The 19,740-nt window shown below is 44.0% G+C and overlaps 1 protein-coding gene across 6 annotated transcripts in view; it reads right to left on the bottom strand.

Moving 5' to 3' along the window:
* CEP250 (centrosomal protein 250) overlaps positions 1 to 9,932 on the bottom strand; it is a 52,240-nt gene extending 42,308 nt beyond the window's left edge. For 3 of the 6 annotated variants that reach the window (XM_086702059.1, XM_086702061.1, XM_086702064.1), the window contains exons 1-3: positions 9,791 to 9,932; positions 938 to 1,227; positions 218 to 274 (exon numbers count right to left, since the gene is read on the bottom strand). In XM_086702059.1, coding sequence (XP_086558185.1) covers positions 218 to 274; positions 938 to 1,123 — 243 coding nt within the window. In that variant the 5' untranslated portion in view covers positions 1,124 to 1,227; positions 9,791 to 9,932. The remainder of the gene's footprint in view (positions 1 to 217; positions 275 to 937; positions 1,228 to 9,790) is intronic. The other 3 variants (XM_086702063.1, XM_086702062.1, XM_086702060.1) reach the window with 2 other exon arrangements.
* Positions 9,933 to 19,740: the final 9,808 nt, after the last annotated feature.

Genomic DNA, 19,740 nt, shown 5'->3' with positions numbered 1-19,740 from the left:
ATTTTGTCCTTAGAGAGCCAGGGGTTGGCGTCTGACAGACCCGGAATAGCTAGTCCAATGAAAGTATCTGTGTGATAAAGCTCTCAGGGGCTGAACACAGAAAGAGACTTCCACCAAACACTGCCTTATCGCACCCCAACCTCCCTTAGCCAGCAAACAAGGCCTTCCTTACAAGCATACTGAGGGCTCAGGGGGAACCCAAAACAGCCTCACTCACCCCAGAGGCTTCCAGCCGCTTCTCCAGCTCTTGGCACCAGGTCCGGTACTGTAACACCTGAGGCAAACAGAGCAGGATGTGGGCAATGGTACAAACAGCCCAAAACAAAGGCCCTGGAGGATCTTGGGCAAACCTGCTGTGAACAGGGTCCGAATGATAACAGTGAGGTAAGGCCATAACATCTTGTTGCTTCTATCTGGTCCGTTAATAATACTTTCTCTATGCCTCTCATATTGAAGAGGTAAGATTATGGACTTTGGAACCAGAAAACACAGGCTCAGGTCCTAGCTCTATCCTAGGAGAGCAAACATAGACAACTAATTTAGCCCTTGTGACCACCATCTTTAAAAGGGACAGGATAGGGGCGCCTGGGTGGCTCAGTTGGTTAAGCGTTCGACTTCAGCTCAGGTCATGATCTTGCAGTCTGTGAGTTCAAGCCCCGAGTCGGGTTCTGTGCTGACAGCTCAGAGCCTGGAGCCTGCTTCAGATTCTGTGTCTCCTTCTCTCTCTGCCCCTCCCCTGCTCACATTCTGTCTCTGTCTCTCTCAAAAATAAATAAGCATTAAAAAAAAATGTTTTTTTAAAGGGACAGGATGTATCTCTTGTGAAGTCGTGAGCATCATGGGAGAGGCTGTCCTGTCTCCTGTAACCCTTGTTCCACCTCAGCACCCAGTGCTCAGAGGTGTTCTCTCCGCCTCCCTGGAAGGGCAGCTGCCTCACCTTGGCCTGCAGCTTCCTCACGAGGGCTGCTTGCCTCTGCTGGGCCTCCTGGGAGCTTTTCAGCTTCCGCCAGGAGATGGCTTGGTTCTCTGCCATCTGCTGCTGTAGTGCCAGTACTTGCTTCTCCAGCACCAGCTGCAGTGACTGGGGCTTCATATTGTTCGACCCAGGGCCTCCTGTCTCCATGGGGGCACCAGACAGGTAAGCCCTCAGGCCCCTATTCAGCCAGAGGCTGTTCACTCCCAGTAAGGTCTCTGATCATTGTTGTGCCACTTGGACCTCCTCTTGAGCTGGGGACCAAAACACACAGAGTTGAAAGGAATGTCTAGGTGATTCAAATTTACTCATCAAATGCTCACTTATCCGGCAAAGCTGGATAAGTGGGTTCCTTTACTATAGGACCCATCAGCGCCTTTAAAATACTAACATGGACCCTAATCTCTAGGATTAGGAGCAGGGAGGCTATGATAAGCATCATTTGCCAAATTTATTGGACCATGAGACAAGCTCACAGGACCAGTGTTTCCTGGCATGTCTTCTGGAACTCTGCACTAGACCAAGAGTTCCTGGTTTACCATTGTGCCCCTAGTGCTTGGCACAGTGCTTAATAAACATTTGTTGAATGAATCACTGAAGGTGTTTCTAGTCTAGTAGGGGAGAAAGACACAATCATGACACAACGTAGTGTGTGTAATAATAACAGAGACATTATAGGATAGTATGGGAAAACAGTGGAAGGGCATTTAACCCATTCTAGGGGGTCTGTGAACTATGGGACTCAACATCATCATAGTTAATACATGTTAAGTATGTCTGCAGGTCAGTCACACTGTTAAGTGCTTTACACATACTATGTCATTTTTGTCACCATGAGAATCTCGAAACCTTTCTATTACACTTCAGGGTAGATCATGTTATAACTCTTTGTACATGGATGATAAAATTGAGGCTTCCAAGGTTAAGCTTCAGTTAAAAAATTAGAAAGCTTAAACAATTTGTCCAAGTTCATACAGTTGGCATTTGGTTGATTAGGGATTTGAATACAAGCAGCCTGACTCTCTGACAAAGAAATGGAGTAGCAGGCATTTCAGACAGGGGATCCATTAAGAGAGGGAGGGAAAATCAGCTTCAGTAGGATAGCAAACCCTCCTCACCCACCAGGAGCTGGGCCAAACAGGGCAATGGGCCACCTGTGGGGGAGGAGGGGAGACTGGCTGAGAGGGAGGGGGACCAGCCTAACCAGTGACCTTGAGAGATATTCAGGAGAGAGAGAGGCACAGTGGTCAGGAAGAGTTTGGGATTATGCTCTGCCTCTAATGGGCTCAGTGACCTTGGACATACTACTTTCCTTCCAGCCTCCTCATCCAAAAATTAGGGCTCCCAGCTATGTGACCTCTGAGTTTCTGAGGCCTCTAAAGCACATGATAACGTGGGAGGAGGCGGGTGGGTTAGACTTCTCGTTTTATTAACCCTGAGACATGAGACACCCACCAGAAGGGTTAAGGAATATTTGATTTTCCAATTACCTATCAAGAAAACGGAATATTAGAGCTGCCCTCTTGGTCTAGCCAGCAGACCATCAGTGTAAACATCTGAAGAAAGTAGTATATACAGCAAATGGAAATCTAACATTTGCATATACAGTGGGAATTTCAGGGGCCCCAAATCCCTTTCATGCACCAAACTGTTGATCTACATCCTGGCTCAAATGCCACCTCTTATCATGTCAGGCCAGATGTACACAGGAAGAGTTAATCATTTTATAGCTATATATACATAAACATATGTATATATGTACTTGCACATATATGACACTGTTATACAGAAGACATTTGTATATAACTATATATAATACAGAGAGAGAGTCTAATGTCTATATTACATTTTATCATTATTATCTATCTTCTCTACTAATCTGTGAATTCCTTAAAAGCAGAAGCTGTCTAATTCATTTTGGTCATTAGTAGGTTGAAGAAATGCATGTGGGCCTCACTCCAGGCAGATCTAAACCCTTAGCAGAGGTTACAAATGTGGCCTGCTGGTTCTTTTCAACCATATGTGGCCTATATCATGCTTTTAAGAGTTAAAATTAGGTATCAACATTGACCATTGGGAGAACACATATAAAAAATCTTATTTCTAGGGGTGCCTGGGTGGCTCAGTCGGTTGAGTGTCTGACTTTTAATTTTGGCTCAGGTCATGATCCCAAGGTTGTGGGATCAAGACCTGCATCAGGCTCCTCACTGGACATGGAACCTGCTTAGGATTTTCTTTCTCTCTCTCTCTCTCTCTCTCCCCTTTGCCTGTTGCCTCCCCTGCTCTCTCTCAAATAAAAAATAATAATAATTTAAGTTATTTTTAAAAATTCTTACCTCTGGCTCCTTTGGAAAATCAGAATATCTAGTGACCCAGGACTCACATTCCTATAAGGCAACAACCAGCTGCAGTGAAGAGTGTCTGGGGCACCTGAGTGGCTCAGTTGGTTAAAAATCCGACTTCAGCTCAGGTCATGATCTCACAGTTCAAGAGTTCGAGCCCTGCATCGGACTCTGTGCTGACAGCTCAGAGCCTGGAGCCTGCTTTGGATCCTGTGTCTCCCTCTTTCTCTGCCCTCCCCCACTCACGCTCTTGTCTCTCAAAAATAAATAAATAAATAAATAAATAAATAAATAAATAAATAAATAAATAACTAACTATCTACTCCCTTAGACAAGGCATATGCTTTCCAGCTCACCAGTCTCCACCCCGCTCCCCAGCCTATCCTCTTCCTCACACTGATAGCAGATTCTAGTTGCCATTTATCCTTGCACTTGTGCTGTTGTTTTCTTTCTTTTTTTTTTTTTTTAATGTTTATTTATTTTGAGAGAGAGAGGCAGAGAGAGAGGAAGAGAGAGAATCTCTCCCTGTCAGCACAGGGACTTGATCTCACGAACCGTGAGATCATGACCTGAGCCAAAACCAAGAGTAGGACGCTTAACTGACTGAGCCACCCAGGTGCCCCCGTGCTGTTTTTTTTTTTTTATAACAGAGTTACAGCGGAAAACTCAGTTTCCTAATTCACAACACCTCCTGCACAACAGAAGATAGCAGAGTTTGCAAAGCCTGTAGTAGACAGTAAGGAAAGTGCACAAAGCAGGAAGAATAGAGTGGCACCAATACCCCAGGCTGCCTCTCCTAACCTAGAACCTGGGTGAATACAGTCTTCCCTCACACTCCAAACATCCTCTCTTTCTGCCTTTCCTTTATACCAGGGCTGTGTCAACCAGCTCACCGTGGCTCTGTGAAATGCTGGCTCAGTCTCTCTGTGCTAGTTGGAGGCAAAAACCTGCCAGGAAACCACTCTTGGGACCAACAGTGCCAGCAAGAGTAGCTCTGAATTGCTCCACGGGACCTGATGAGCCTTTTCTCCCCTAATAGTGTGAGGGCTGGGCTGGGCTTTTGCATGAAGTAGGAGTCTCAGAGGCCCCAAGGGCTCCCCTCCCTCCTGGGAACCCCTACCCCCCAATGTTTGGTGCCCATTTTTTAACCTATAAAAATGGTAATGTCGTATAGTTCAACCTACTATCTCTATAAGCAGCTCTGCTACACTCCCCAGAATTCTCCTACTAAACCATCTCTTAGGATAAGGCTAAGGCGAAGGCTGCTGTTAACACGTACACATTATTTGGGAAGGTGATAGTGATACTTCAGTAAAGCAGTGGAACTAGGGGCATCTGGGCAGCTCAGTCAGTTGAGCATCTGACTTGATTTCAGCTCAGGTCATGATCCCAGGATCCTGAGATCGAGCCCCATGTCAAGCTCTGTGCTGAGTGTGGAGCCTGCTTGGGATTCTCCATGTCTCTCCCCTTGCCCCTCTCCCCTACTCGCTCTCTCTCTGTAAAAAATAATTTTAAAAAGGAATGGGATTATATCAGAATTATATGATTATTTTACTTTAGCAGATAATTAAAAATCTTTAGAGCTATTTAAAAATTTAGTCCAACCCTCCTCTCATTTTACAGATAAGGAAACTGAGGCCTCCAGAAAGGCAGTAACTTCATTTTGTTCGTTTTATTTATATGCCCCATTTATCTCAAAAAATGATTTGGAATTGTAGCAAATAGACCACACGAATGTAAGACATTACTAATAGGGGAAATGGAATGCAAAGTATATGGGAACTCTCTGTATTGTGCAATTTTTCTATAAATCTAAAATTGTTCTAAAAAAGTTTATTTTAAAAATGATTTGAAGTGTTTTATGATTAAAACAAAAAAAAATCCCCATAAAACTGAAATTCATTAAAACTAGAATAAAAAGAGGGAGGGAACAGAGGAAAGATCTGTCAGAGAAGAAACTAGCAGTGTCAAAAGAAAGGTGGGTTTCAGTGTCCCCCAGAAAAGGAAAAGGTCAGTAGTTGGCAAATGGTGACAGACTGAATTACATTCACATAAGATAATGGATGTCAGTGTGCTTTGGAAATTGTAAAGCACTGAATAGACAGTCATTTCTGTAGGAAAAGGAAAAAGACCCACTTCTTTCATGCATTAATGTATCTCATAAATGCTCATGAATTTCAGCTCAGTTCCTAGCAGTCTGCCCCAGTGATACAGACATGAGCAAGGCCGACTTCCTCTTCTTACTAGGAACCAGAATGGAAGGGCAGTGACCTCTGAACCTAAGGTGGAGAGTGACAGAAGAGTGATCTACATTATGTATTTAGTTCCCCTCATTCGAAATACTCCAAAAGCAGTATTTAAATAAAATTTCAAAAATCTTTTTATTTTAATGTTTATTTTTTTTTGAGAGAGAAAGAGAGAGAGCAAGCAGGGGAGGGGCAGAGAGAGAGGGGGACAGAGGATCCAAAGCAGGCTCTGTGCCAACAGCAGACAGCTCCATGTGGGGCTCGAACCCATGAACGGGGTTCGAACCCATGGACTGCAAGATCATGACCTGGGCCAAAGGAGGATGCTTAACCTACTGAGCCAACCAGGTGCCCCTAAATAAAGTTTCAAACAGAAGCATTACCACCTAGACTTGGAAGTGTACATACTGCAAGGACTATGATGGGGACTGGTCTTATTAAATAGAATTTGTCACTTAAAGCAAAAAAGGAAAACCGCTTAAGAGCACAAACAGTCTACTTCCTGAGTGAATAAACTATATACATTTGTCTGCAGAAATGATCTGTTTCTTATTCCACAGAAAAAAATTTAGCATGTGTCCCCTTACATAAATCTCCTATGTGGGGCCCCTTTCTGTTCTCCTCACCTCTCTGGCCTCTTCTTTTTTCTCCTTTGCTGGCTTCTCATCTCCCCAACATCTGAAGGTTGGAGGTCCCAGGGCTCAGGCTTCAGGCCTCGTCTCCATTTACATTCATTTCCTAGGCACCCTCATCCAGTTTCATAACGTAAAATAGCACCTAGACACGCATGACTGGCCATGTTACGTCTCCAGCCCACACTTCCCTCTGGGATTTCACACTCTCAGACTAAGTCCAAACACTTATAACCTCTCCACATGGGTGTCTAAAAGGCACCTCAAGGGGCGCCTGGGTGGCGCAGTCGGTTAAGCGTCCGACTTCAGCCAGGTCACGATCTCGCGGTCCGCGAGTTCGAGCCCCGCGTCAGGCTCTAGGCTGATGGCTCGGAGCCTGGAGCCTGTTTCCGATTCTGTGTCTCCCTCTCTCTCTGCCCCTCCCCCGTTCATGCTCTGTCTCTGTCTGTCCCATAAATAAATAAAAACGTTGAAAAAAAAAAAAATTAAAAGGCACCTCAAAGCTAACTTGTCCAAAAGTGAACTTCTGCTCCTCCAATCTCTCCCATATCAGTTCATCGCAATGCCATCATTCTGAATGCTCAAACCAAAAGCCTAAAGTCATACTTATTCCATTCTCCCACACCCTGCAACCAATCTATCGGCAAACCCTGTTGGCTCTACTAGATGCTATCACATTTCAACCCCTAACCACCACGATCCTGGGCGAAGCCCGAGTGGGGTGGAATAAGGTATGCCCACCAATTCTTTGACTCACCTTCTTTCAAGAGGTGGAGCCTAATTCTCTCCCCTTGAGTATGAAATGCAATAAAGTTAATGAAGCTGAATAAAGTAGAAATGGCTGCCAAAACAAGGTCATAAAAGGCACTACAACCTCTCTTTTACTCTCTCCCCTATGTCCTGAGGACACTCAGGCAGCCCTGTGAGAAGGCCCAGCAGCAGTAAGGAACCATCCTGGGAGCAGTGCAGCCATCAGCCTGACTGCAGTCTCCTGGGAGATCGGAAACCAAAAACACCCTGCTAAATTGCTCCTAGATTTCTAATCCACAACTGAATGAGATAACAATTGCTATTTCAAGCTGCTAAATTTGGGAGTGATTCCTTGCCCAGAGATAGAGAATTAATACATCTGGATTACTGCAAAAGCTTCCTAGACGGTAGCAATGCTTCCACCCTTGCTTCTAGAATTTGTTTCTTTTCAACAGAGTAATCTGAGTGATCCTTTCAAAACAGTGACAGATTATGCAACTCAGAACCCTCCAATGGCTACTCAGAGTAAAAACCAAAATCATCATCATGGCCTCCAGGCTCCTAATTATTTGATTCCAGCCTCTAATCGTTTTAATTCCATTTCCTACTCCTCTCCAGCCACACAGCCCTCCTTGCTTCTCTTTTTGGAACACACCAAGCCACCCATCCACTCCTGGCCTCTTCCTCCAGGTATCTTCTTGATTCGCTTGCTCACCCTTACCACCTTCAGGCCTCTGTTCAAGTGTCACTGTCTCAGTTAAAATTGTTCCTTAACCCTATATAAAATGCCACCACTCCTCCACACACATTGGTATTTCTATTTACCTTATCATGTGTTATCTGTCCTTATCTGATTATTACGTGTAATATACTTATCAGAATATAAATTTCCCAAGTGCAAGAATAGTTTTATTGACTATTATATACCCAGCTCCTAAAACAGTGCTTGGTATACGGCAGGTACTCATTAACTATTTGGCTGAATGAATGAAAGAATATGAGAGCATTAGGTAACACGACCCCTATTACCAATGGTCTTACAAAACGCTGACAGCTCTATAACCTTCTAAAAGGTAAAAAACAGACCATATAGCACTTTCTCTCAAAACAATTATTTGCAATCTTCACAAAAAAACCTTTGAGATAAGGGGCACCTGGGTGGCTCAGTCAGTTAAGTGTTCGACTCTTGGTTTCAAGTCGTGATCCTGAAGTTTGTGAGTTGGAGCCCCACATTGGGCTCTGCGCTGACAGCGCAGACAGACCTTTTTGGGATTCTCTCTCTCCTCTCTGCCCCTCCCCCACTCACGTGCTCTGTCTCACACTCTCTCAAAATAAATAAACTTAAAAAAAAAAAACCCTTTGTGGGGCGCCTGGGTGGCGCAGTCGGTTAAGCGTCCGACTTCAGCCAGGTCACGATCTCGCAGTCCGTGAGTTCGAGCCCCGCGTCGGGCTCTGGGCTGATGGCTCAGAGCCTGGAGCCTGTTTCCGATTCTGTGTCTCCCTCTCTCTCTGCCCCTCCCCCGTTCATGCTCTGTCTCTCTCTGTCCCAAAAATAAATAAACGTTAAAAAAAAAAAAAAAAACCCTTTGAGATAAGATATTGTCTTCATTTTGCAGACGAGAAAACTAGGCTCAAAAAATGGAAGGGATATAACTGATCGGTAGCAGACAAGCATGAAACCCCAATCTGCTTCCAAACTCTTGGCCCTCTCCATTACATTAAGCTGCCTCCCAAATAATGAAATAGTAAATCACAGTTCTGTGAGGGGCACCTCCTAAAGGGTGTGAAATGACGAGTCCTAGGTCTGCAGCTCTCTGACGGAAAAGGGGCAAAGAAAGGTAGAGTGTGAAGGAACAGAGGGCTGGCAGTAGGTTCTACCCCTGGTTTTGTCATGAACTCACTCTGTACATTTGGGAATATCAATTCTCCTTTCCAAGCCTTCTCAGTCAAATGTGCATCATAATGACGGCCTCCACAACTCATGGGGTTAATGTAAAGACCAATTCAACAGACATTTATCAAACCCAAAGGCAATCTAGTGAAATCACATGCTCTAGGGACAGACAGCCTAGAATTCATTTCCCAGCCCCACTTACTTATTAGCTGTGAAACTACGCAAAATGATCTACGAATGCCTCAGTTTCTACATGCATAAAATGTGAAGATACAGAATCCACTTCATGAAATTGCTGAGGATTAAATGGGCCTTCACATGTAATGCATTTAGTAGCACTTATGACTATTTAGCAAAATATTAGTATTACTATCATCAAGCACTAGACTCTGGATAATAGAGATGAAAAAGGCAAGGCATAAACGCCCAAGTGCACGTGTGGAAAGACGGGCAGGAAAACTAACTCCGTGCAACGAGTGCAAAAACCAAGCAGTGAGATTAACATTGCCAGCAGAAAGCGGTTGGGAATGGTTTCCAAGGAAGTGATACTTGAGTTGGGTCGCGAAGAACCAAAGTTCCGGAGTAGGGCGGGAGTCGTACTGGGCTTTGGGACAAATCACGTGCAAATCCCCAAGGGCAGAGGGAGCAGCAAAAGTCTGGGAACTGGGAACAAGACGCGCAGCAGAGCGCAGCGGGCTCGTCAGTTATTGGACACGAGGATCGGGAAGATCCTTTTCTGCACGGATTGGAGCCCAGAGTGGTGGCCGCAGCCGGATGCGGAGGCAAGGGGCCCGAATCCCTGGGACCGGTCCCAGCCCCACTCTGGGCCTCGGGTTCCTCCCGAAACGGGAGGCCGCTGCTCCAACGGGATTCCCTAAGGCGCCCGAAGCTGGCTGGTCTCTGGGCCTCAGACCGTTAACCCAGGCACCTCCCGCCTGCCCATGAGGCCCCACCTCACCACGCTCGGCTCCCGCGATTTCCAGCGTGATCCTCAGCGCCGGAGCGGGAGATGCAGCCACTAGGGCCCGGCGGGGGGCGGGGGCCCGGCACGGGGCCCAGGCCCAGACCCCGCCCCCCAGACTCCCGCCCTGGCAGAGCCCTCCCCCCACCCTCCACGCCCAGTAGCGTGCCCCTGAGCGGATTGCGCCACCTCGGCGCCTGCCGCCATGTTGAGTACTGGCACCCGACTTACTGGAGTGGCCCAGATGGAAAGGCGGGATTACATTAAGAGATGTAAGATTCCCTGGGCAGAAATGAGGACAGCCAGGGTTGCTAGATTCGAGCAAGAGAAGTCTTGGTAACAGAAAAATCTTGCCCTCAAAAATCCCCCTTTTGGCTTCGGGGTTACACATTGCGCATGTGTGTGGGGCTTAGTTCTACGTGCGTCTGCTCGCTGCTCCACCCACAAATCCGAATGCAATTAACGAGGAAAGAGGGAACCAGCCTCTGGATCTGGATAAAACCTGCAGGGTGAAGAGTTGTGGGGTTTCTCGTATTCAGACCTCGTAGTTCCAAGCCGACTCAGGCAACACAACTTAGTGTCGTTTGAACACGCAGCACTGTGTTCACTCACGTCTTTGCACAAGGTGATCTCTGCCTGAATGTCATATCCATTCGGAGAACCGCAGTTGGTCTAATTTTCTGTGTAAGCCTGACTTCCTCTAGAGGACTCTTTCTTACCTCTATGGCCCAAGTGTTATTCCCATAGCATTTTGTGTTCAAATTATCAATGCATTATCAACCAAAACGTTTTCTTTAGAGTTATAAATTTAATTTACCTGCCTCTTTTCCACTCAATGGTTCTAAATATTTAGTTGGGATTAAAAAGCAAAACAAAAACAGGGGCGCCTGAGTGGCTCAGTTGTTGGACGTCAGACTCTTGATTTCGGCTCAGGTCGTGATCTCAAGGTAGTGAGATGAGAGCTTTTTGCTGGGCGTGGAGCCTGCTTGAAATTCTCTCCCTCTCCCTCTGTGTGCTCTCTCTCTCTCTCTCTCTCAAAAAAAGGAAATTCTTAAAATGCAAAGTCTTAGGTTCCACCCATATGGAGTGAGTAAACCAAGAGTGGAGCCCAGGAATCTGCATTTTGGCAAATACCTTAGGTGATTGAGAAGCATTGCATAAGACTGTGTATTTCTAGCACCCATCACAAGGCCTACAAAAATAGGTCCTCAGTAAGTACTGGGTGAATAGATGGATGGATGAATGGACAGTTGGAGTGAAACAGACAATCTGCAGCCAAAGGAACCTGAGAAGGGAACACTTTGATAAGAGCTATATTGTTTCTTTTCTCCTATAAGAACAACAACAAAAAGTTCTTAATAGTTACTTTGAGAAAAAGAGAAAGTAAATGGGGGAGAAGAGGACCCCAAAGTGAAAGGCAAATTAGGGAGAAAGGAAGAAACATCGCAGACACTGGACAGAGAAAAAGATCCAAAGAATCAGTGGTGTGGGAATCCACCCCCAGGGAAATACTCCTGCAACAAGTACTGTGCAAGAATGTTCAATACAACCATATTTGGAATAAAGAGAAAAGAAACAATTTCTTTGCCTCAGGGCCTTTGCATATACTAGGACTTCTACTTAGACTGTTTTCCCCTAGCTCTAGGCTTAATTGATACTTTCCCCTCCTTCAGTCCTCAGTTAAATGATGCTTCCTCAGGTAGGTCTTCCCTGACCATGCTATCTAAAATAATATCCTATCAGGGCTCCTGGGTGGCTCAGTTGGCTAAGCATCTGACTTCAACTCAGGTCATGATCTTGCAGTTTGTGAGTTTGAGCCCCACCCACATTGGGCTCTCTGCTGTCAGCATGGAGCCTGCTTCAAATCCTGTCTCCTCCCTCTGCCCCTCCCTGACTCGTGCTTTCTCTTGGTCTCAAAAATAAATATAAAAAAAATTAAAATAATATCCTATCATTTTCTATCATAGTACCCTCTTTCATAGTATTTTCCACTTACTAACATTTTTTGTTTACTTATTATCTTTCTCCCCCTCTAAAGTTTAAGTTTCATGAGGACAGGAGACTATATCTGACTTATTCCCAGCATTTAGCACAGAGCCTGATACATTGTAGGTGCTAAATAAGCATCCATTCAAGGAATGAATCAAGTCAGCGTTAGTGTTATGAAGGTTAATAGCATAGAATCCATCAGCAAACTACACAATATGTTTTAAGACCATGAGAAGTAAATATAGCTTTCAGACTACCTATGAAGGGTAAAGAGTAGACGGGCATTAACACCAAACAGATCTTCAATCTTTGTAAAAGAGATTTGTTCACTCTTTCCCTCGTTTGTTTATTCATTCACCCTGCAAACATTTACTGAACATCTATTATGTACTCATATTGGATATTAATACAATGTATTAACAGAATACATTGGAAATTGTGTTAAAACATAAAGTAGTACAACTGGGGGGCACTTGGGTAAATCAGTTGGTTAAGCATCCAACTCCAGCTCAGGTCATGATCTCGTGGTCTGTGGGTTCGAGCCCAGCATCGGGCTCTGTGCTAACAGCTAGGAGCCTGGAGCCTGTTTCAGATTCTGTGTCTCCCTCTCTCTCTGCCCCTCCCCTGCTTGCGCTTTGTCTCTTCCTCTCTCTCAAAAATAAATAAACATTAAAAAAAAAATAGTAGTACAACTGGGTATTTTGTCTGGGCCAGAGCAGAACGTAGAGTTAACTGATGTGTGAACGTGAGTAACATTATCCCCTAGAGGTTCTCTAGACTTTGAAAGTACATCAGCCTTCAAGTGCTCTTCAAAGTGCCAGGAACTTTTGGGACAAACAAACTAGTAATCATACACATCACTTGAATTGTTTGAAGCCCAAGTGCCCTCTGAGAAAAGACTTAATCCAGACACAATTAGAGTCTGGCCATGTTCAAATCTGTCTGATGAACCAGAGTGGGAAGAAGTTCTCAAAGGAGGCTGGATTGGAGGGAAAGACAATAGATCAGTGGGAAGAAAACCAACATGAGTCCCTTCCAGGCTTCTTCCTCTATGCTCCAAATTCCATCTCTGGGAACATGCTTTATATCCTAACCCTCTCCCAGGGCTATCATATGGATCCTGCACCCCAGCCTTGTTCATTATTTATAGATATTTCCTCCCCTCCCACCCCCCATGCCAAGAGGCTGCCTGGAGTGACTGACTTTTTTTCTTTTTAAAATTATATATGTGAAATTTCAAAGGGAGGTGCTAAAACACCATATGTATTTTTTTCTAATGACCTAAAATCTATTTTAAAGTTCTTAAATCCCTTATCTATAGGGTCAAGAGAGTGGAGGATAGAAAATTTGTGTGGAGCTATTTCTGGCTGTGAGTCTCCACCCTTCTTGGAGAAGATTAAATGGCTCAAGCCAGGTGACTGGAAGAGGGGACTTCCAGAGGGTTTGAGGTACCAAATCCGTCCCCATTGCAGTTAGAGAACATAGTGACTGGATCTACCTCCTGCCTGGGAAATCTAGCAACAAGGGACAAGCCTGATAACTGCTTTGGTAGCAGGCTAAGGAGAGTGCTGCTGTGTTGGGGTTGGCATGCTCTCCCGGAATTTGTCAAGAAATGTTTTCTGTAGGCCAGATGTGGGCTCAGTAAGAGAAAGCCTGCCTAGGCCTGTCCTGGGTCCTGTTCAGTAGGGCCTCCTAGAGGGGTAAAGAGACCCCAGAAGTAAGAAGACAAATGACCACTGGCAATAGAGAAGCCTTTGCTAAGGGGAATTCAGGAGAGGGCCCAGCAGGGAACCCCTAAAGAGCCTGGAAAAGTACCCCATGAAGCTTTGATGATGGACAGGAACAGCTATAAACATCTGCCAGACCCAGAAAGCATAAAGCCAATGACATTACTAGTTCAAAGAAGACTTTTCCCACTCCATATCAACACCTTGAGTGACGGAAGCAAGGAGGGGAAAAAACTGAGGAAAAATCCTGACCGTTCTCCTCTTTCTCACTACAAGCTAACAGTCTGAAGCAGAGCTAGAGGCACACAAAGAAAATAGTATCTTGAAGTAGATTGTGAGCAACTTGCTCCTGTCCATCTGAGTCTATTCATTCCTCATTAAACAAATATTGATTGAGTACCTACTATGTGCCAAATCCTGAGCTAGACCCTGGAAGAGACCCAAAGAACAATAAACACATGGACCCTGCTTCAGTTCACAGACTCACATGGGAGGCAGGCAAATACATGCATATTGCACACACAAACACACTAACTCTTATAAAGAGGGAGTTACTGGCTTCATCGAGGTGGTGATACTACAACCTGATTGTGAAGGGTAAATCTGCTGAGCAGAGAAAGGCAGGGAGGGCACTCCAAGCAATGTGCACAGCAGAATGGTGTGCAAGGGCATAGCATTTTGGGGAATGTGGGGATTTTCTCTGGGCACTCCTTTTGCTGATTCTACCACTTGGTTGGATTGTATGAATTTTCTTGGACTGGATTATTAGATAATAGTACAGTCCCTTTCATCTGCTGGATATTTTCCCCCCTGGCCCCACCCTGCCTCAGCTTGACAAAGTCAAGCTGTAAGTAACTGACTCATCCAAGCCTGACATTTCTTGAAGTGGGTGGCATCTTTGTACCACCACTCAGGACTTGGGCAGCAAAGGATGTTTGTTGACAGCTCCCACAGGACCAGGTCCTCTCCTTCCTCAAAAAATGAGCCCTTATATTTTAACCTGAGACTTTATCTGCTGCCTCATGTGACACAACAACTAAGCTCTAAGATTCCAGGCAGGAGGGGCGCCTGAGTGGCTCAGTCAGTTGAGCATCTGACTCTTGATTTCGGCTCAGGTCAGGATCCTAGGGTTGCGGGATTGAGCCCCACATCGGGTTCTGTGCTGAGCGTGGAGCTTGCTTGGGATTCTCTCTCTTCCTCTGGACTTCTCCCTGGCTCTCTCTCTATATAAAATAAAATAAAATAAAATAAAATAAAATAAAATAAAATAAAATAAAATAAAATAAAATAAAATAAAATAAAATAAAATAAAATAAAATAAAATAAAATAAAATAAAATAAAATAAAATAAAATAAAATAAAATAAAATAAAATAAAATAAAATAAAATAAAATAAAATAAAATAAAATAAAATAAAATAAAATAAAATAAAATAAAATAAAATAAAATAAAATAAAATAAAATAAAATAAAATAAAATAAAATAAAATAAAATAAAATATAAAATAAGATATTCCAAACAGGAATCAGATGGAAGAACATAGTCAAAAGAGCATTAGGCTTGGAGGCAGACACACTCGCCTGGGTTTGAACTGGCCCTGCTTTATGTCTTTAAGCAATCAACCTCCCATCTCTGAGCCTCAAATCCCTAAGTGCAAAATAAGGGTAATAATACTCACCCATTAGGATTTTATACGCAAAATGAGAGATAAAATTAGATGAAGGGAGGGGGGAGTAGAAGTCTAGCAAGAATCTGAACTTTCTGAGTTCGAGAATGACAAGAAGAAGAAAAAAAAAAAAAAAAAGAATGACAATAAGGTTTTCAGGTCCCAAATATTAACAGTGATGACCTCTAGGGAGAGACTAGGGAGCACTGTGGAGGGGACTCGCTCTTTTAATTAAAAAGCTTTGCTATTGTTTGATTTTTTTTTTTTACAATGAGCATGACTTTATTTTGTAATTAAAATATATTCAGTATGGATATCATACTTCAATAAAAAGTTTTTAAAAATATTGCATAGAAAGTCATCCAGGAGACTGATAAGAGCATTTGCTTCTGGGAAAGACTGGAAGAACTAGGCTTTTCTGTGTATTCTTTTGTACTCTTTGAATTTTTTTCATCATAAATTTCTATTATTTCGCTAATATGTATAATTTTAAAAGGGTTTTTAAATTACTTTTATTTTTTTAAGTTTTATTTATTTTTGAGGGAGAGAGAGCACGTGCACAAGCAGGCGAGGGGCAGAGAGAGACACAGAATCCAAAGCAGGGTTCAGGCTCTGAGCTGTCAGCATAGAGCCTGACAGAGGGGCTGGAACTGTGAGATCATGACCTGAGTAGAAGTCTGGCACTCAACTGACTGAGTCACTCAGGCGCCCCAAAGTTACTTTTAAAATAAAAATATTAAAAAAAAATTTTTTTAAAGAATAAAAGTGAAAAATGTATGGTTACTCATGCCCCACACCTGGAACAGACAGAAACTCACATACACCTGCACACAGTTTCCACATTGTAGTATCTGCAGGGAATGGTATGGATTGACCTAGGCCCTCCCTATGGAAAGGTGCAGTTCCCTAGAAGATCAGGTGGGGGAGCCATTGAGAGCTCACTGCAGAAGAGCCCCTAGGAGTGGCAGCTCTTGGGAAGTCTGAACAATACAAACCGAGGGCACCTGGGTGGCTCACCCAGTTGAGCATCCAACTTCGGCTCAGGTCATGATCTCACAGTTGGTAAGTTCGGCCCTGCGTCGGGCTCTGTGCTGACAGCTCAGAGCCTGGGACCTGCTTCAGATTCTGTGTGTCCCTCTCTCTCTGCCCCTCCCCTGCTAGTGCTGTCTCCTTCTGTCTCTCAAAAATAAATAAACGTTGAAAAAAAAAAAAAAACAATGATATCTAGAGGAAGGATTAGGTGGCTGTGTTCTTGGGGGTGGGAGGGCTCTCTGGGCGCCCTAGATGGGAACAGCGTAGGCCCCACAAATCAGAAGAAACACAAGGGGAGGGTCAGGGACTCTGGGCCCTCTTCCCAACTATCCTTAATATGCAGAGTGATGATACCAGGAAAGATCAATCCTTCCTTGTTGTGGGACACGCTATGGATTCAGTCATGTGTATGGGTTGAGTCCTGCCTCTATCATTTCTAACTATGTGACCTACTGTTGGTCACTTAACTTTTCTGAAATTCAATGTCCTCATTTGTGAACAAAGATAACATATTAATAACTGAATCCTTTTTTTTAAACTATAATTTTTGGAGCTCCTTCTGTATGCTGGTCACTGAAAGAAAGGTGCTTTATATGTATGTAAATATAATTTAGTTCTTAAAAGAAGGTATTTTTATCCTAATTTTAGACATAAAGAAATAGATTCAGAGAAGTGATTAATTGCTCTCCTCATTGTGGGGCTTGAACTCACAACCCCAAGATCAAGACTCACATGCTCTGCTGACTCAGCCAGCCAGGTGCCCCGAGAAGTGATTTTTTTAAAAACTATAGATGATAGGGGCGCCTGGGTGGCTCAGTCGGTTGAGCGGCCGACTTTGGCTCAGGTCATGATCTAGCGGTCTGTGAGTTCGAGCCCCGCGTCGGGCTCTGTGCTGACAGCTCAGAGCCTGGAGCCTGTTTCAGATTCTGGGTCTCCCTCTCTCTGACCCTCCCCCATTCATGCTCTGTCTCTCTCTGTCTCAAAAATAAATAAACGTTAAAAAAAATTAAAAAAAAAAACAACTATAGATGATAGGTAACATTTATGTACTACTTACTATGCATGAAACACTATTCTTTTCTTTTTTTTTAACTTTTTAAACTTTATATCTGAGAAAGACAGAGACAGAGCATGAATGGGGGAGGAACAGAGAGAGAGGGAGACACAGAATCCGAAGCATGCTCCAGGCTCCAAGCTGTCAGCACAGAGCCTGATGCGGGGCTTGAACTCATGAACTGTGAGATCATGACCTGAGCTGAAGTCAAATGCTTAACTGACTGAGCCACCCAGGTTCCCCCAAGGTCACACAATTGGTTAGAGGCAAAGGCAGGACAACAAACTGAGTTGTCTGGTCCTGGAGGCTATGCTGTTAGCCATTGTGCTGTGCTAGACTGGCTCTGAGAGATGCTGGGAGGTTCAGATAGCATAATGAATGTGAAACCACTTTGAAAATTGCTTAGTGCCTGAAAAAAAAACTAAGGATTATTATTATTATTATTATTATTACTACTCAGTTCACTGCTTACTCATCTGTGAAATGGGGATAATCATACTCTGGCCTGCCAACTTTAAGAGGATGTTTTGTGGAGTGCCAATGAGATAATGGATGGGGAAACATATAAAAGTTAAAGGCTCTACATGGTAGAAGGGACTGTACAGATTATTTCCATGCCAGTGGCTTCCCAAGGCTCCTATCCTCTACCTCGAGTTTGACATTAATATTGCTGACAGGAGTGGGGGAGGTAGGGGGACATGAGGGACCAAGGGACTCTGCGTCCCAATAATTAAACATGTTGGGACTGAAGCACTGCCAGCGGCAGCATCTGGTTGTAATTACCAGAGGGGACTGAAGTGATTAGTCACCTTTATAGTGAGAGCCAGGTCGGTCCCCTGGGTTTCTCCCTGGAGAGAGCCTTCTCAGCAAGCTCAGAGTCCCCTTTTCCTGCTCCCACCCCATTTCTGGAGTTCCCTGATCCTCAAACAATAGCCCCTGCTCTGAGACTCCTTCATGTCCCCAAAGTCCCAGCCCTGCTCTGAGACTCCCCCATGTCCCCAAAGTCCCAGTGCATTGGATGAGACCTTGACTGAAAGCCAAGAATACCAGAATTGCCCCCAACACTTTTTATTTCTTGTGTTTCTAGAGGCCAGGTTAGGATTCTTGGGTACAAAATGTATCAAAGCAGGAATTAGGCTTAAAAAGTAATTTAACCCTCCTGAACTTCAATTTCTTCATCTGCAAAATGTGGCTACCAGGAGCACCTTCATCACAGGATTATTGTGAAGATAAACAAGGTAAAAATACTGTGGACTACAAAGGCTAGAGTCTAGGGGTGCCTGGGTGGCTCAGTTGTTTAAGCGACCAACTCTTGATCTCAGGTCAGGTCTTGATCTCGGGGTCATGAGTTCAAGCCCCGTGTTGGGCTCCGCACTGGGCATGAAGTCTACTTAAAAAAAAAAAAAAAAAAAAAAAAGCCTAGAGTCTAGTTTACTTGAGTACCTGCTCAATTAATAGTAGCTATTATTATTTGTCAGGTGCTAAGCTAATCACTTTTTATGATTAATTTAATCGTATCCCCACAAAAACCCTATGAGGTAAGTACTGTAATGATTCTCATTTAGAGTTTCAGAGAGGTTTGGAAGCTTCCAAAAATCGCACAGCGCACTAAGCCATTTTGCAGAACCAGAATTCTAAACCAGGTGTGTTTGCCTCCAGGGCCCTTACTCTTTATCAAACTGTGTACAGGGACATCTTAGTGGTTTGATTCATTCATCCGTTCATTTATTCACTCAATCAAGTTTACAAAGTGCCTAATAAGTAGCAAGATAGAATCCCTCCCTTTAAGGAACTCAGAGTCCAGCAGGGAAGGTGTGATATGTCCACAAGTAACCACACCTGGAAGTAGAAAATTATGGCTTTTGTATATAAGGGCCAGTGGAGATTTATTCATCTATATAACACACACTGAGAATCTGCTATGTACTGAACACTATGCCCAGCACTGGGAATAAGTGAAAGATAAATATGGCACAATCTAATCATAATCTAATGGGGTAGACAGAAATTTAAATTCGTTATTACAGTTGTAAGGAATTAAGTTGTGATTTTAAAAGTAGGAAAAAAGTAAATGGGCACCTGGGTAGCTCAGTCAGTTAAGTGTCTGACTCTTGATTTTGGCTCAAGTCATGATCTCACAGTTTTATGAGTTCAAGCCCCGTGTTGGGCTCTGTGCTGGCCATGGGAGCCTGCTTGGGATTCTCCCTCTCTCTCTGCCCTTCACCCCACTCATGCTCTCTCTATCTCTCTCAAAATAAATAAATAAACTTTAAGAAATGTGCAAAAAGTACATAAATAGAGTAGAAGAAATGAGTTGTGTTCGAGACAGGGGACAGAGGCAGAACTGGGTAACCTCTGAGCCACCAAAGCAGAAAGGAGCACAGAAAATGTGTGATGACAATTCAGGAGCATGTATTTTCTGGTGGATGAGGGAAGGCTTCATGGAGGAGAGGGCACATGAGCTGGCACTTTTC

Source organism: Puma concolor, chromosome A3, assembly GCF_028749965.1.
Source record: "Puma concolor isolate L17-30 chromosome A3, mPumCon1.1.hap2, whole genome shotgun sequence".
In the NCBI taxonomy this organism is placed as follows: Eukaryota; Metazoa; Chordata; class Mammalia; order Carnivora; family Felidae; genus Puma; species Puma concolor.
Note: the sequence above shows the minus strand (reverse complement) of the source record. Positions and strands in the feature narration are given on the sequence as shown.